The 19,376-nt window shown below is 36.5% G+C and overlaps 1 protein-coding gene across 1 annotated transcript; it reads right to left on the minus strand.

Moving 5' to 3' along the window:
- Positions 1–213: 213 nt before the first annotated feature.
- LOC126283967 (coiled-coil-helix-coiled-coil-helix domain-containing protein 10, mitochondrial) lies at positions 214–15,810 on the minus strand. Its single transcript, XM_049982429.1, has 4 exons — positions 15,598–15,810; positions 2,457–2,610; positions 2,124–2,364; positions 214–505 (listed from the first exon to the last, which is right to left on the minus strand). Exons 1-4 carry the CDS (start codon positions 15,630–15,632, stop codon positions 492–494), a joined length of 444 nt encoding a protein of 147 aa, XP_049838386.1. The 5' UTR covers positions 15,633–15,810; the 3' UTR covers positions 214–491.
- Positions 15,811–19,376: the final 3,566 nt, after the last annotated feature.

The following is a 19,376-nucleotide window of genomic DNA, read 5'->3' on the forward strand; positions in this document are numbered from 1 at the left end:
TTATCACACAACAGATTTCCACAAAATAGTTTAACACAACGAATTAAGGATGAAACTTTATTCATGCCCTGCTATCACCTAGAAGTATGACACAAAATTGTCAAAGTTTGAAAGTGCCAGCACATTTGGAATTTTCCATGCAATTGTTGACAATGTACTAGTGGTATATAAATGCAAATCCAACATTTTCAGGTTTTAGTAAAAAATACAGCCTTCTATGTCAATTTTATTTTCAACATATACAGTCAAGATCAACACTAACAACTTTACAACCTTTAACTTTATTTCTCAGTACCCTGCTTACATCATAATGAAAACTTTCTCAGTTGTCAAGTGAATATTAACACAGCAATGTTGGATAATAGCTCCAAGAAGAGTTGGAATTTTTACACCTAGGCTTTGATATTTTTGTTCACTGAGACTAGAATTTTCATGCTGCTACTTCATGCTTCAACAGCAAATTCAACTATCCTGCTGATGTCCAGTTCCGCTCAAAGAGGCAAGTCTGCAAAATGTAATTGGGAAGTATAAATAAATGCATACTTTCTCAAAGTTTTAATATTTCTTAAGTTAAAAATTAATGTTAAACTAGACATTGTCTAAGGAGTATGCAATCTAACATTAAAAATTTGTTTTATTGAAATTTTAGCACAGAAATTAAGTGGGTTGACTTTTTCCAACTGCTAAGCAGCCATTATCAGAATTAAACAACATAAGAGACAAAAGTTAAATGGTTACTGCAAGATCCAAAAACTAGAAGTGCACAAGCATTTTTTTCTGTTCTTTAGTTCTGACAGCTGCTTAGCAGTTAAACCCAGTCCACCATATCAATTCCTGCAATCAAGAGAAAATAACAAACATTAACACAAATATTGATTTTGCCAAATATTTTAAAACACTGTGCAAACTATTATATCAATCATGTCTATACGAAAATTAGAATTTTAAGAGTAGATGACGTGCTTAAGTTCTGAATTTACTTTTGGTATGTATGCCAAGGTGGGTTTAATAATGTACTAATTATCCAGCCTTGGCAAGAAATGAAATAGTTGGAAAGGTGATATGCTGATTGTAAAGGCTGGAGTTTGTGCCGGTACATTAATATCTTCTTTATAACTTCTTTGCGTTTTAGGCATCAAAAGTTAGCATTGCCTTGTGATATGAAACCCCAGCGGCTCAAAAGAAATTAGAAACTGCAAAAACAGACTGTGGATCTGCAATGAAGTTATCCAATGAGTGCAAGATTGGCACGTTAAAAGTCAAGCATCACAAATTTTTATATTTAAGCTTGCTTCTACTGATACTCTGACAAGTTATAAAACTATGAAGCTGGCCATGTGTATGGATCTAGAGGGTGCTATTTACAAATGTTTTACACAAAACAGATTACAATGAGAACTGAGCTCTAGTCCCATTCTACATAAAGGCAATGCAAGTAAATGAAAATCTTTGAAGGAAATTTAATTTTAAGGCAAACAAGAGCCGATTAAAACACTGTGTGTAAAAATATGGCACTCATTAGCTTCAAATAAAAGGAGAACTGCTGATTCTTCAGCAACAGCCCGAAAGAACAGACACCACATATACATAATTACAGTCAGGATGAGTGATTTATCACTTGAGTACAGATGCACACCAAGCTCAAATCTTATGGGAATTGGCAAATTATGTGAGTAACTGAGATAATGGGCAAGGAGCACTACTCAGTGCTGTGTGACTAAGTTGAAAATCTGGGTCCGACGAATGGCGTGCTAGAGTAGTCCATGCAGCTACGATGATCACTGTGTCTGATTTGTGCAGTGGTAAGGAAATCTGCCTAAACTAAGCAAATGTTAAAATCAAGAATAAAATTAACTGGACCATCTGAACACCATGTCATCCTCAGTGGAGGATGCGGATAGGAGGCGCGTGTGGTCAGCACACTGCTCTCCCAGTCATTATGATGGTATTCTTGACTGCAGCCTCTACTATTCAGTCAAGCAGCTCCTCAATAGGCATCACAAGGCTGAGTGCACCCCGAAAAATGACAACAGCACATGGCAGCCTGGATGGTCACCCATCCAAGTCTGCTCAAACAGGTAACTACAAATTTATCATTAGTTTATTGTAGGTTCATCACTTACGATTTGATGTTTTGCACTGCCGCAGAGCTTCATTGAAACCTTCACAAAGTGAAAGGTCACTCTGCTGCTGAGCGCACTGTAGGAACTGCTTTATTTCCCATGCACAAGGTCCGGTTGGTTCCGTTGGCTGGTTACTGTAACTCTGTTGTGGTGCTGGTGCTTGTGCTTGAGGAACAGTGTCGGCACTAGAGCCACCACCCCCACTGAACATTGAAGTAAGGCCGTGTCCCACTGCATGACCCTGTAAATATGTGATACAATATTATTAACGATTTTAATATTTTCCACTTCATAATGCACAATAATCTTGACTAAATATAAGAAAGAACTTACCACTGCAGAACCAACAGCTACTCCACCAGCTGTTGCTGCCATCTGCTTGAACATAGACGGTTGCTCTGCTTGCATCATTGGAGGTGCCGCTTGTTGAGGAGGAGGATGAGCTGGCTGGTTGTGCTGTGGTGCACGAGCAGGCACTGGGGCAGCTCTAGAAAGAAGGAAAAAACATACTATATTGTGATACTTTAGATGTTAGTAGCACCCCATGGGGTATAATGCACATGATGTTGTAGAAATAAAACAGCCAAAATAAATACTTCTATTTTCCAGGGAGTAAGTCAATTGTGTGCATAATGTGGGCTTTAGTAATTTTACTGACTGGGATCAACATTGCACATGAATTTACAATATTTTGCAATCTTCATTTTAATGTAAAGAGCAATTGTATTGAAGATACAGTCTGCAGAAATCTAGAATTTGATTGCTGTCAAGATTTTAGTAACCGGAGGTCACAGTTTAACAATGGCATCATAAATATCACAAACTATTTTTGACATGTGATACCTTATATAATCATTTGTGACTAAATTTGTCAGACTAACATCCTTAGCATTAATTCACAGCTACTTTAAAATGTTTTTGTATTTACATTTTAAGATGAATTATATCTCTCACATCTTTATCCATTACTGAAGAACATGGACCAAGCCAAGCAACTCCCTCATAACAAGTACATGTTTTGCAGATAGACAATTTGAAGAATGCTTTGATGGCTTAACTGGTGAGAACATCATACACAAAACTGGAGGAGGGGGAGGAGATGTCCCATAGCTTACACAAAACTATAAGCTCAGGTTAAAGTTGCAGTACAGCACAGTTCTAATCTAGCAGGAGGTTTCAACAGTAAAAATGATCAAAAACATTTTTGATGATGTATTTAGTATTGTGTACCAAATGACAGTTTTCGGCATTTCTTTGATTTATGAAAGTTAGTACAGATTGGGCCCATCTGTGATGCCTTGTTTTGTATATATACTGTTTCTTCAAGTTCAAATCTCAGTTGGAGCCTGCATGTTTTATTAGCCATTCAGTGTAAGTCAGAGAAGTGACTTTCATGGAATGTGAGAGACCGATTACAGTTTCAATCCATCCTACTAGTGAATCAAAGTTTGCCACTAACTAAGATAAAAACCAATTATTCCATTTTATATTCTCCTCTCCATCACACCTCTATTGCACAGCTGTCCCAAGCTATGGCTTAATAGTGTACTTTAAGAAATTTTTGTGTCTTGCTACTTTGTATTTCTCTATACACACCACCAGCTGCCTTGTCAGATGAATAGGTATTTTAACAGTTTGAGATTGAACCCTTTTTCAAATGTAATCATGTCTGCCAATAGCTGAATTACCACAAGTATTATCTTAACTGTTTTAACTCCCATTCAATTTCTAATTCAGATGGAGGTGACTGACAGTGATATTTCTCTGTCATTCCAAGTGTTTACAAGGCTGTAAAAACCTGTACTATGTTTAAAATGATCAAGAGTTTTCTGCTTAAGGGATGAATAGGATTATCAGTGTCCTTCATAGGATTCTCACAAATGCATAACAAGGCTAATTCTTTGAACCAGTACCCACTATATATTTATTTTCAAGGTATGGTTGTTTATGTAATTAATTAAGCCAAGAAGATCTGGGCAAAGATGGAAAGTTTACAAAACAATGTGAGCAATGCAGCAGCCGGTACAGAGTGCCCCAGGAGGAATTATCAACATTCAGATATACGAGAGCAAACACAGGCACTAAAGTACATACTTTATGAGGTATGAGCAATCTTACCTTTGTTACTGTGAAACACATCAACAGGTGTTCACAGCTCTTAATGCATGGATTTTAGACCCAAACTGTCATATCCTTGAACACTGACCACTCCTACTGGGACACCCTGCACAGTATTGAGTAATGGATAACGAAAGCAGCTCAAGAGTGCCAAAAATTAAGTTTTAGAGGACATGCTCAGGTGGACCCATACAAAAATTAGCAACAATTACTGAAACAAATCATGGTAGACAACATTAAAGAATTACAGTATTAAACAGAACTGTGGCCTGTATTTACACTATTTTCCAATTATGTTTAATATTTGTAACTGCTACTTTTTTCACAAGACATAACATTTTCTAGTATTTAAATATTAGCTAACACTGTTGCAAATGAAGACTTTCAGAACATGTCAATGCAATAAAATAACCCTGAGTTTCTTATTGTGTAAATTTGCAGAAGACAGTGAAGGACAGTGTACCCTAACATGAGAGTTCAACTTTACTGCAATGGTCAAAAATATCTAGCTGCCTAAAAAAATAAAAGTGTCACTAACTGACTATGAGATACAGAAATAGTTTTAGAGCTTCCCAAATTTCCAGTACTTCATTGTGAGCCACAGCACTGTGCAGCCATGAAAAAAAATGTTATTCTGATTAATTAACATCTTAGAGAATGATGTGGATTTAATTGTAAAGTCTCATTTCCAAATCCGAAAACGCACACACACACACACACACACACACACACACACACACACACACACACACACACACTACAAATTCAGTGTGCAAAGTTTTCAAGCTACTTAGTGGTACACAGTTTATTGCTTTTTGCAAACTGTTGAGTGTTGAATGATGAATTAACAGAATATTGTTCGTGATCCTAAATATCACTGTTCTTAGATTGGAATCTTTATAGTCCAAATCATTCAAACCAATCAAATGCAAGTAGACTATGCCTTTTGAAATGCTAGTAACACTGAACTGACAACAATAAATCCAAAGAGATTTTATTGAGAATATGTTGTTATAAGACAGCAGGGTGATAAAGATTTATCAATAAGCAGTGAATATGCTTACAGTTGTCAACAAAAAGCTCTAACAATTCCAACTGAGGGCTATACACTGAACCTGCTACTCTGTGCCAGGCAGGCTCTCACTTTATCCCACTAACAATATGAATCAAGCAGCACAGTTAGCTGCCATTTCTGCCACTTAATGATTCATAAATTGAGTAGTAATCTCACTTCTTTTTATTGGTTATTTTAGAAAACAAAATCCTATTATGAGCTATTAAAATCAGAGTTAAAATGGAATTGAAGTATGAAGCATCAACCGTATAAATAAAGGAATTTAGTTTTCATTTCAGGTTAAAGGAAACAATCATTTGAAATGACAAAACTGCAACATCTCAAAAGTGCTATCATTAAAGACTTTTGCAAATGGGGGAAAACTTATTTAGAAAATAAATATTAACTGGACCGTACACACTAGAGTGTTGGAAACTAGTTAACTCAGGAGTTTTGTTCCGACCTTTCTGTACACATTTATTTAACAGAAAATGTTTAAATGTAATTATCACTTAACCAATTAAGCAGATATTACATTTATAATGTTTTTAGATATCCTTTATCGGAAAATTTGAAGATAAGGCATTTACATTGAATACTTTTTTTTTTCCTAGGTACACGAGTGACACCTTTGTCATATGACCCAACGAGAGGGAAAAGCTCGATGTTTTCTTGGAACACGTAAACTCACGCCACCCTAACATTAATCTGGAGAAGGATGGACTACTCTCTTTCCAGATACATTGGTTAAGAGGAAGGCAGATGCACCATCAGTAACAGTGTGTAACACGAACTCACTCACACCGACTTGTACCGGCAAGCCAGCAGTTGCCATTATCCAGCACAGAATATCTACAATCTATGTTCTACAGAAATTTATACTCTTCTGAAGATGTTCAAAAGGCACTGCACTCTGTTTCCTGTCAGAGGTTCCTGAAGAGGTGCAAGAAGAAATGCAGAAGGTTGCCTATTTGCCATATGTTGAGGAATTCTCGACAAACATAATATTAAAATCGTGTTCTGCCCACCCACCAAGATTAAGGCTATCCTATGAAGTGTGAAGGATGGCCTACATCAACAGAAATCAGGCATTTACCACATACAATGTGAATGTTGTATGGCATACACTGGCCAGGTGATCAGTACTATTGACATCAGGTGCAAGCTGCACCTAAGGCACACCAGACAGACAGGCAACCAAGTCAGCAATTGCATGAAGACCTCAAAGGACCTAAGTATGAAGACAGAGTTAGAAATATCTGCCCAGTAAACGTAACGTAACAAAGAACACACGTGAAATGTTACCTCAGGCAACAGACAATATCTGAGGAGATTCTTCAGAGTCTCAAGTGGCAATTTCAATACAATCAGCCTGAAAGTAACACTGCAGCTGCTCCTGCCATGCAAGGACTTCGGACAGAACATCTAACATGGCATATCATGGTAACAGAATGTTCTAGATCACAGGAGAATGTAAATGATAATTGGAATATAAAACAAATAGCATGGCTTGGATGTCATTCAGAACTTAATACAGCGAAAGACTGACAACAGATAATAACCACAAGTATGTGCACAGTGGTCGGCAAAGCTGTGGCTAGAAGAAAATGCTAGTCTGCTTGCATTGGTCAGTGCATACCATGGACAGAGTCTCTAGCCCAATGTAGGCATAAGTACCGGATTCGTTCCATACTGGAATTGGTATCAGACAGCACCTGAAGAAGACTGCAGGTCACACAGTTGAAATATCATGCAGGAAAGACACGAACAACCAGCAGAAAGCAGATCAGTCAACATGACATATCCTATACAGTGTAATTACACTTGACACTAAGAAGATAAATTTGTGGAAGCTGTCAAATAACCCTACAATAACAAATTGTGTGGAAACATTGATCTGGGTGCAGCTATTTCTAGGACCTAAGGAAAAGTCCCAGTGTAAATTCACTTTAAAAACATTAAAACGAAAACTTCAAAATATTTCCTTATTTTGGCAAAATGTATAACACAGCAAAACTCAGCATGTTGCTTATGTTACCCAGTGGGGACAGGACTACTGATAATTACACAAGTAAATCTTCTCCTGCTGTAGTACGCAAACAGAGCTGTAAGTAATTAACTAATTTCTGTATTTTATATTTTCTTTCTTTCTGTATCAAAGTGATGATTAGCTTACCCATATAGGCTCTATGAGACATGTGCACCAAACTTTCTTACAGGGATGCTTGGAGCAGAGAAATCTGGCAGTATTAACTTTATCTTCAGTCAGCATAAAAAGTGTCAACATTCATTAGCTATACTAATATTTTAGAATTTGTTGTAACCCAAAATAACTTCTGACTAAACAAAATCATTCAAGCAACTTCTACCTCTTCATGCCACTTCTGCTTTTCTAGAAATGAACATGTATGAGCATGTTCTACATGATGCCTGTCATGGAAACGAAGTCTGAAGCAAGTATCAATATTTTTACCTCCTTCCCATCAGTATGAATCCGTAAAAAAGATAGTACCCGTATAAAATGCAACTATTTTGCAATCTGCCCTGAGACTTTCTTTTGTAGGGTGTTCAAACAAATTACATCAATTTATTTCCAACTCTTAGGATAGTTTAGACAAACAATGTAATTTCTTTCTTATCCCTTAACCCTCTTGACAATCTACTTCATTGCGCTTCAAGGTAGTTGCACATAGCACAGTTTCACAAATTCTTCAGAGACTAAAAATGTGACAAAAATTAGTCAGTACCTACTGGCCACAGCATTTCCTACAAATATTGTTCTCCAGATTAAGTCTTGGCCTAGAACATTTTAATTTTTTAGTGTAAAATTCGGTGCAGGAGAAATTTCAATGAATCATTTCTGTTGCATCGGGTCACAGTCAAAATGAAGTTTTATTATGTTTCTGGCAATGACAACATTTTTATTTTCATTATTTCTCCACAATATGACAGTCAATGGCATAAAAAAATGCTGTCAAAGGAATTCCATTTTGGAAATAGACTGTGACTTAAGCAGTTATTTGGACCATATTCTTTTTCCCCTATAACTGCTCCTCTAGAAAGAGAGTAGAATATCCATCTTCTGTGCAATTTGCATTAACAAAGAGACCCTCGCAGAGTGACAGTTCAAACAATCAGCAAGGTGTTAGTAGTCTCATTTGTACAAAAAAAGCCAAGGATCCCAATCAGCTTTAACCCAAATGTTATTAAAACACACATTCCACTCCATGGGATTTTTAATTGTGATAACACCTATTTCGAACCAAATGGTAGTGATTTATGGTAAAGGAGAGCCTATCGGCATAAATTTTTTCTACCCAATATTATCTCAGTCAATGTGAATTGCTATCTATCTATAATGCATCAAAACATTTTATGACTAAAAGGTGATATTAATGAATTACTTATCTGCAGTGATGAATTAACTTACAGTCATCAAAACCAGTTGATCTGCCTTTCTAAATATCAGTGATCACAAGTACAGACACAGTAAGTGTTACAGCATTTAGGTTAGCATCTCACTTTGATAGAGCGGAAAAGGAAAAAGGAGTTGCCACATTACTCAGGAATTGTCAAATTTAAGAACACAGACATTCATAAATTTTGTCTCGAGCAGCATGTGGGACAGAAGTAGAATGTCATAATAAATCCTTCATACAGGAAGTGTACACTGAGCACCTGCAGGTGACTGATCTGTTTATAAATCACCTTGAAGGTGTACTGACCTAGTTAACAATAGAAGCAAAGAAATAGTGGTTGCTGATGATTTTAATGTAGATAGGTTTTGTAACAAACTCTTCCAGTACAAATTTACCACAGCAACACTATCATTTAACATAATTCCTACCATAGATTTTCTAACTAGGATAGCTAACTGCCGACAGCCAGCCATTGACAGTATCTTAAAAGAAAGGTTTAATGAACACAATCATTTCACAACCAATAGCCAATGGCCTCAGTCCACAACAGGCAGTGTCTTTAGTTAAATGTTAACAATGAACAACACAAAACAACTAAATGTAATTTCAAGAGGATAGTCAGTAAGCCGAAAACTGATTACTTCAGAAAACACCTAAAAGATACGAACTGGAGTTCTACATGCAGTGTTCATGGCATGAATGAAAAATGTAACACTTAATAATAATAACTTTATTTCACTGTTTTCTTTCCCCCAAAGCTATCTCACGTTAGACCAATTATGATATTTTGACACACGTGACCACGGTCTCTGGCAGTTCTCAGCTTCTGACATGCCATTGACAGTAGTCACATGTGTAGGAGGTGCATTTGCATAGATATATGTGTGTGTATGGATCATTAACGAGTCATTTTAGATTCACATCACAAATTAATTTGCACATAATATGGTACATTCTGAACATTTGAGGTTTTTTCTAAAACAAAAAGACATACAGATGTTGTGGGTTAGCGAGTCTTACCCACCGCCTTATACCACATTACAATAGTAGACGTTCTTCCGGAAAAGTTCCACTTTGTTTTCAAGTTTTACTTTACTGTCAGGAATTTTATGTCAATTGGCAAGTGATCCCATTTTAGTGCTGAAGATGACCTTAATGTGGAGTAATGAACATAGTTTTTCCTTCTGGTATTGTAAATATGTACATCATTGTTCCTTTTGAAATTCAGTAGATTATTTACAACAAATTTCATAAATATACTGTGAAGCAGAAGTCAGAATGCCAAACTCCTTAAACAGATTTCTACAAGATGATCTTGGGTGAGCACCACATTATTCTTACTGCACACTTTTACACAATTAAGACTTTCTTTCTTAAAGGTAAGTTACCCCAGGACATTATTCCATATGACATCATTGATTGAAAATATGCAAAATATGTCTGCTTACCAATTTTTCTCTCCAAGATTTGCAATAAATCTAAGTGCAAATACGCCTGAACTAAATTGTTTTAGGAGTTCCGAAATGTGTTTCTTCCAATTTAAATTCGTATCCAGGTGGACACTTAAGAATTTTGAAGTTTGCATCCAAATTAGTATTTCCTCACCATGTATTAAAATTATAATTGGTGTAGTACCTCTAGATGTGCAGAACTCAATATGTTGGGTCTTTTTAAAGCTGACAGCAAGACCATTCGCAGAAAGTCAGTCAATGATACTTTTAAGAATTATGTATCAATGACCTTTCATCTGTAATATTACCAGCTGCCAAGTTTGGTTTGTTTACAGATGATACAAACATTGCAATAAATAGCAAATCAAGTAGAGTCTTAGAAAAACTGTCTAATAAAATTTCATTAATAAACAGTGCCTAGCCAACTCTTCTTCATTAAACTTAGTAAAAATACTTATTGGCAACTAAAACTTATAAGAGAAGAAGTTGACTTAAATTTTTAGGATTACATCTTGTTGAATTCAACTGGAAGGTGCACACTACATATTGTTAAAGCACCCAAACAAATCTATATATGCAATGCAAATGTTGTCAACACAAACAACATAAAAATAAAAAGCTGGCATACTATGCTTATTGTTATTCCTTAATGTAAGACAGGATTTATTTATCTATCAATCTATCTGCTTATTTCTGCTCCCGGGATTGGAATGACTTCTTACACTCCTCCTTAAAACCCACACCCCTTTGTCTTTCCCTCTCCTCCTCTCTTTCCTGATGAAGCAACCATGGGTTGCTAAAGCTTGATATTTGTGTATGTGTTTGTCTGTTTTTTTAATTGTGTATTTATCAGCGCTTTCCCGTTAAGTCACAGCATCTTTTTTTATAGATATGCTTTTTTTTTGGAGGGGGGGCAGGGGGGGGGGGGGGGGGGGGGGGAGAAGCGGGCAACATAGTGGTAGTAGCTTTACTCACCTGTGGATCTCTTTTTACAAGGGTATCGGACATGTTTAAGTATTTACAAATTTAGACCAATTTATTTTAAGCTAATTCTCATACATTTACACTCCCACTCTCTCTCTCTTTTTTTTCCTTCAAATAACTTATTACACAATGTAATGCTACACTGTTCACTCATATCTCACTATCATTCTCATTCACTGCAAACACACACACACACACACACACACACACACACACACACACACACACACACACACACGGCCATTTTCTGTACCACAACTTTCCATATGCTATACTGAAAAACTGAGCATCCTACTATAATGAGTGTGATGTTGAGCTCAGAAAGAAGAATAGGTGTTACTATTGTGCTACACATAGCTTGGGGTAAGTTTTTCTAGAAAAGGGAAAAACCAGTGTGAAGGTTTTATGTGGAATGTTTTATAAGCATTATTATTATTTCTTTCTTTCCTTTCTCAGACGTTATGTCTGGTTAAAATTGGAAAGTGACGCGGACCTTCATCAAGCGCGACTTCCTTTCAACTGTACGGTATATGTTATATTGCATTTAGGAACTTTCGGGTAATTGAACATGTATCAATAATTACAGATTTCTGTAGTTGTATACATTTGGATGTAGCTGTATTTTGTTGATGTACTGGTGGATATTGTGTGGTATGACTCCTGTAGTTGACAGTATAATTGGTATAATGTCAACTTTATCCTGATGCCACATGTCCTTGACTTCCTCAGCCAGTTGGATGTATTTTTCAATTTTTTTCCCTGTATATTTGTTGTATTGGGTATGGATATTTCAATTAGTTGTGTTAATGTCTTCTTTTTATTGGTGAGTATGATGTCAGGTTTGTTATGGGGTGGTGTGTTATCCGTTATAATGGTTCTGTTCCAGTATAATTTGTATTCATCATTCTCCAGTACATTTTGTGGTGCATACTTGTATGTGAGAACGTGTTTTATTAGTTTATGTTGTATGGAAAGTAGTAGATGTATTATTTTTGCTACATTGTCATGTCTTCTGGGGTATTCTGTATTTGCTAGTATTGTACATCCACTTGTGATGTGATCTACTGTTTCTATTTGTTGTTTGCAAAGTCTGCATTTATCTGTTGTGGTATTGGGATCTTTAATAACATGCTTGCTGTAATATCTGGTGTTTATTGTTTGATCCTGTACTGCAATCATGAATCCTTCCGTCTCACTGTATATATTGCCTACTCTTAGCCATGTGTTGGATGCATCTTGATCAATGTGTGGTTGTGTTGGATGATACGGGTGCTTGCCATGTAGCATTTTCTTTTTCCAAATTACTTTCTTACTCTGTTGATGTTATGTGACCTAAAGGGTTGTAGAAGTGGTTATGAAATTGCAATGGTGTAGCCGATGTATTTATGCGAGTGATTGCTTTGTGTATTTTGCTAGTTTCTGCTCATTCTATAAAGAATCTTCTTAAATTGTCTACCTGTCCATAATGTAGGTTTTTTATGTTGATAAATCTCCTTCCTTTCTGCTTAACGTGAATCTTTCTGTTGCCGAATGTATGTGATGTATTCTATATTTGTGGCATTGTGATCGTGTAACTGTATTGAGTGCTTCTAGGTCTGTGTTACTCCACTATTCCAAATGAGTAGGTCAATATTGGTATAGCATAGGTATTTATAGCTTTTGTCTTTTCTCGCTGTCAATTCTGTTTTCAGTATTTTTGTTAGTCTTTGTCTATAGTTTTCTTTTAGTTCTTCTTTAATATTTGTGTTATCTATTCCTATTTTTGTCAGTATCCTAGATATTTATAGGCATCTGTCTTTTCCATCGCTTCTATGCAGTCACTGTGGTTTTCCAATATGTAATCTTGTTTAGTGTGTTTTCCCTTGACTATGCTATTTTTCTTACATTTGTCTGTTCCAAAAGCCATATTTATATCATTGCTGAATACTTCTGATATATTTAGTAATTGGTTGAGTTGTTGACTGGTTGCTGCCAGTAGTTTTAGATCCTCCATGTATAGTAAATGTGCGATTTTGTGTTGGTATGTTCCAGTAATATTGTATCCATAATTTGTATTATTTAGCATGTCGGATAGTGGGTTCAGAGCAAGGCAGAACCAGAAAGGACTTAATGAGTCTCCTTGGTATATTCCACACTTAATCTGTACTGGCAGTGATATTATTTGCATTTGTTTGGATATTAAGTGTGGCTTTCCAATACTATGTTTAGGAACTGTATCAATTTAGGATCTACTTTGTATATTTCCAATATTTGTAGTAGCCATGAGTGGGGTACACTATCAAAATCTTTTTTGTAATCAATGTATGCATAGTGTAGCAACCTTTTTTTCTAGTTTTAGCTTGATGTCACCTCTGCATTTATTATCAGTTGCTCTTTACATCTTCGTGCTCCTTTGCAACAGCCTTTTTGTTCTTCATTTATAATTTTCTGTGTTGTATGTGCCAGTAATTTCTGTGTAATGACTGAAGTTAATATTTTGTATATTGGTGGTAGGCATCATCATCATCATCTATTTGTATAACATTTTTTAGCAAACCCCTACTCTCTTTTATTTAAGTGATCTTTCAATCTATAAAATGTATTGCATAACACATACTTTCTAGCTGCCTTTTTCCATAGATGTATTATCACAATTTCTTTAATCTCTGCTGGTAATTTATTGCACAGTTTTATTCCTTGGTAGAAAATGCTGTATTGAGTTTTATGCTTATTTTTTTTTCTTGGTAAATGTAAGCTGAGTCTAGCTCTTGGTCCATGGTCATGGACCATGCAGTAATTACTAATGTTTTTTTGATGTGTACAAGAGAGTGGTAAGAGTGTTCACAAGGAGCAGTTAAAATCCCCAGTGTTTTTAACAGATCTTTACAATGAGCTTGACTACTATTTTTGATTATTATTCTTATGGCTGTTTTCTGGAGTTTTAAAACTGTTCATGTTTTGTATATCTGTTCCCAAAGAATGCCATAACTAAGAACTGAGCGTACATATAAATAGTATGTAATTCAAAGACACTACATGTTACACACTGATGATGGAATTCTATGGGCATAAGTTTTCTGGGTCCAAACACAGGAATTAAGAATTATTTGTGGTATGAACTCAAGAACATCCTGCAGTGGCACTTTGGATACTAGTTACTGCTTTCAATGTATTATTTCTTAATGACATAGCTCTAAAAATATATCTTTTTCAAACTACCAACTCAATTCATGGAATCAGTACTAGGAATAAGAATAATAATCTTAAATACTTGATGTCACTTTGTTGTTCACTTTTCTGGAACACACGTTTTTGTGACTTTTCAGAGGTCGTAAGTTGTTTTACTATCAAAGTTCAGTTTAAGAGGTGCCTAAAGGATTTATTGGTGACCAACTCCTACTACTCCATTTATGAATTTATTAGTTTACTCAACTGGTTTATAAACTATTAATATCAAACAATGATAGTATTAATACCACCTGCACCTTCTGCACAAACTCAGAGCAATAATGTAGTCAGTTGTTAAATGATTTTTCCATTTGATGACGCATTACAACAGCTAAAATATGATAATATCACTTCAGTGTATTGAAAATCCACGAGGTCCATTTCACTAAGGATCTGTGGGAAATACATCAACATGCTTGTGTTGCTTGGTAAAAATTTATTGTGTATCCTCGTTTGTCTAACATGTAAATCCCCACTAGGCCCTGTAAATGTACGGGAACGAATAGTAGATCTGATGTGACCTAATCTAATAGAAGCAGTTACTGGACTGGATTATATAATCTGCTGTACTCATTACGGATTTTTTTTATATTTTTTTTACCGTAAATATTAAGTGTTAGTATGCGTAGCAAAAATCCAATAGCACACATGCCGTACTGCCAAGTTTTTCTTTGTCCTTTCACAAATTGTGGGGAAAAATGTCCTTCACCAACAAATAAAAGGACTAAGAAGCGTTAATACAAATGATAAACAGAGGTTCTGAACATGTACTTCTGACCTAAGCATTTCAATGAAATATTTTATTTCGCTGTGAATAACTGTAACGACAGCTGAAGCTCACTTTTCTATTCATTGGGCAATCTTCATGACGGCGACAAAGCAGGAACATAAAGGCCTGATGCAATATGTAGTGATCAGTCACATGTACCGTCTAATTTTTAAAGAAAGTAAAAACATTTTTTGTTCATCACCTTCATACGCCTCCTAAAGACAAACTTAGAAGTTAAAAAAACAGCGAGACTGATTGCTGTTTCGGGATCAACCAAAACTACAGAAGCTATATCGAAGCATTTCATCTTAAGTTTCCTTGTCAGCCGGAAGATCCTGCTAAATCACAAAATGGATACACCAGAAAATACTGTCCACTTACCTCACCATTCTGAGACAGAATAATTACTACGTTTTGATTTTTTAAAAAAAAGGTGAAATTTATACTCAGGTGCGACATAAATTTAATTTACCTTGGGGGAGGAGAACTTCGTCCACGTCGAGGCATTGTTAAAGTTTCAATAAAACGTTGGTAAAAATTTAAGCAAAGTCACAACGAAACTATATACCACGATCCACTCCGGCTCCACACTTATACTGGCAGAGATGTTACGTTACACCTTTCTAGAACCGATTCTCGTAGAACCTAGAACGTCACTGTCACGTGACACTAGCCCGTCAAGGCTATGTAATTATAAAGATACTTTACTTGGAACTTTCTGCATATTCGCTGACGGAGTTGATTTCGTAATTGCATATATATTTCCAGCAAATCACTATAAAGCAGTGGGTTCGTTTCATTTTACCATATATTAAGGTTTCTTCTTATTCCGTTCACCAATGTCGTATTAAGAGTAGAAATTATCTATGGAGAGCAATGCGTCGATTCCAAATTAAACTCGGTGTCGATTCGCACGCAACGATCTGTTCGCAAACGTCTACGTAGAGGTTCCATAGTTTCACAGAATTGGAAATTTGCGAGTATGTGAGATGTACACAAACTTGGAAGTTGTAGCAGGTAGTCTGAGCAGAATGGCTAAAATCTGTGGGCATAAATCTCATCTGCACAGACAAATAGTAGCGCGTAGATTGGAAATAACCGCATACCTAGCACGTGAAACATGTTGAGCCAGCTGTTTGCTAAATCTACCGTTTTTCTCATCTTTGCGTAGACATCGAATTCTAAAACGGCTGTTACGTGTCAGTATTCAAGAGGTGTTATTGATAAACTTATGGAAGTATATGAGGAGGTGACACATTTTCGCAGAACGCTAAGAGTAAAGAATAGAGCGCTCTGAGTAATAAGGCAGCCGTTTTAATTATGTGATAGATAAAATAGGAGCAGTTGACCCTTCAGCAAACAGGCAAACGGCAATAAAAAGTAAAAAAAAAATGATCACTAACCCTTTACAACATAGACTCGAGCAAAGTAACGAAATCTATTCGATCTACGACCAAATAAACAGGGTGGTCATAAACAGTCTGAAAAGATTGTAAGGATGTTACAAGGTAGGTTGTGGTGAGAAATAACTATTAAGAAAAAAATTCGATATATTGCACCGTTTCCGAATTAACCAGCACTGAAGTTAGCCAATAAGGTCGTTGCGAGCGCAAATTCAAGCGACCCGCCAGACACAATTAGTGTCAGTTGCTTTCATTGCGTGGACGATTGCGCACGAGACTGCTCAGTCTTTGGCTCACGTTCAGTCCTTACTACCATTCCGAGTCCAAATTTTGTATCGCTTTCTTGTTCGGTTTCAGGAAACAAAAAGAAGAACACGTTTGGAGACACTGCCTCTGCTTGGATTTGCGTGCGCAAAGGCCTGATCGACTAACTGCAATGTTAAATAACTCAGGAGCGGCATAACGTATCAATTTTTTTTCCTAACAATTATTTCTCAGCAGAACCTACCCTGGATCACCATTACTAGCTCTCTAGACTGTTTCTGACCGCCTTGTATGCGTCGAGTTTGTGCTGTTTTGATACCCTATGCTTTCTGATCGATTGGTAAATACCGAGGCCCTGTACAAACAAAAGTCATCTACTTCTACATATATAGTCTGCAAAGCACTGTGAAGTGGATGGGAGAGGGTATTTAGCGTGGTGGCATATATTATGGTCGCCACCCATTCCAGGGCAATTCTTCACTTAATACTAGGTGTGTTAACTTTGTAATAAGTGTTTGTGGGATAATTGGCATCTGTTTTCATGAGTCAGGCAATACACTTTTTTAGTATTTCCGAGATTCTCTCCCATGAGTCAAACATTTCTGTGACCCTTCTTTGCATATATATTCAACATATTCATTTAAGATAAAATTGGAAAGGCAATGGAATGTGGGAAGTTGCGATATCTGTACATCTCCATGTCCATCCGCAAATAATTTTACCAGTCTTCAGATTCTCTGTATGTCCATTTTTATACAGATAGTTACGGGACATCGGTTGTTCAGTTGAGAATGTTGAATCAAACCATTTTTCAGCCATCTAAATTTCCAACTGTTATTTTATTGAGCAACTAGTTTCGGCGGTGTATTAGGCCATTTTCAGAAAGCGATGATTCAAGGGATTGCTGTGTAAAAAATCTACAGATACCAGTCACTGAATGCTGGCCCCTGTTATGACTGGGCCAGAAGTGCGAACCTCCCAACACGCCAGTCATGGGATTCGACATTGAGTCTTCAGATTAGTCATGTAGCTAGCAAAGTAAATTAATACACACAAATGGCGGTCGCTTAAGGAGCCATTGTTTTGAGTGTTTAGGTCGTTCTTCCTATGTCTCAGAGACTCTTTGCATTTCATTTTTTTTTTTCAAGAAAAATTGCGAACACAGTCTACAGAAGAATTTCTTCTATTAGCAAGCATAGATGTACAATATAAGGTTATGTTGATGTTCATAATTTAGATTTGTGTAAGCAATTGTGCTTTGTGTTAACTTTATTTTTCTTTTCAAAGCAAATGACATTTTGAAATGCACAGAGTAAGAGACCTAGAGTTCAGCTGTTTTTCTTTTGGAGTGTGGTACAAAACAAAGAAGAAGTTTCCAAATAATAATTATGAATCTAAAATACTGTGTATTGTGATTAATTGTACAAGGAGACCAACAACTGGTGACCCTGACGTGATTTAAAGAAGAAACAAATATGGTGGTAGATCGAGGGAACGGTGATATGCAAACTGAAGTGGATAATGTTGGTGTGAAACTGTTCTGGACTGAAAAGCGTAATGTATGCTTTCATCAGGCTAACAATTTCCAATCACAGAAATACAGACTGAAGAAACCAAACCCAATTATTTGTTAGCACAGTTAGAGCCCAGATTTGTCGAAAATATATGGGATCTCGTGAACACTGACGAAAGCAACAAATATTCTTTAGCTAAAGAAAGACAGTTCATGACTTTAATGGAAAGTAAAGAATGTCGACTTAAGAAATTAGTTAGCGAATTAGAAATTGGTGATATGAAACCCAATCAGTTGCTTTGGATAATGAAAAGCTATGGAGAAACGAAAGTTTCAGATAAAACTTTAAAATCGCTCTGGCTAGGCAAGCTTCCTGTCAGCGTCCCAAATATTTTACTAGCATAAATGGCTGATCGAATGACGAAAATGCAAAACACTCATGAACTTCAATCATCCTCAACGGAAGTGCCCCTTGTGACATGTGATTCTTCTTCATCAGTGAAAGAAATTCTGATCGAAGAGCTGGAAACTGAAGTACGAAAATCCAGATCGTGGGCGCGACAGTATCAATCGCGACGACGTTCTCGCAGCAGAGGCCGCAGCGAGCCGAGATATAATAGTTCAGGGAAGTACTGGTATTTTCAATTTCGTTATGGTTCAAAATGCTCACCTGAGAAGTGTGTCCACCCTTGCCAATGGAATATCAAGGGAAATTCCCATCGGCACACTCAGTAGCGGCTGAGCGTTCAGTCGCAGCGATTGTACCAGGCCGACAATATCGATTCTTTGTAAGACTACTGGTTGTCGGCGACACTGATGTTTTCTGTTGCGTCAGTGTGTCCCAAGTATAAGGTAAAAGAAGCAGATTACAAGCTTTATGTTGTAAATGTATTTGATATTAAAACTTATGGATAAAAGTCTAAAAATTCATGGTGGTGTCTGTTTGTTCTTATATCGTGTCTCCCTACCACTTTCGCGCAACGACGCTCTGAGCGTGTTTTTTAGGGAATTAACTAGTTTTAACCTGGGACCTGTTGCTGGTAAGGAGACGCCAGACCACACATGATATGT

Source organism: Schistocerca gregaria, chromosome 1, assembly GCF_023897955.1.
Source record: "Schistocerca gregaria isolate iqSchGreg1 chromosome 1, iqSchGreg1.2, whole genome shotgun sequence".
NCBI lineage: Eukaryota > Metazoa > Arthropoda > Insecta > Orthoptera > Acrididae > Schistocerca > Schistocerca gregaria.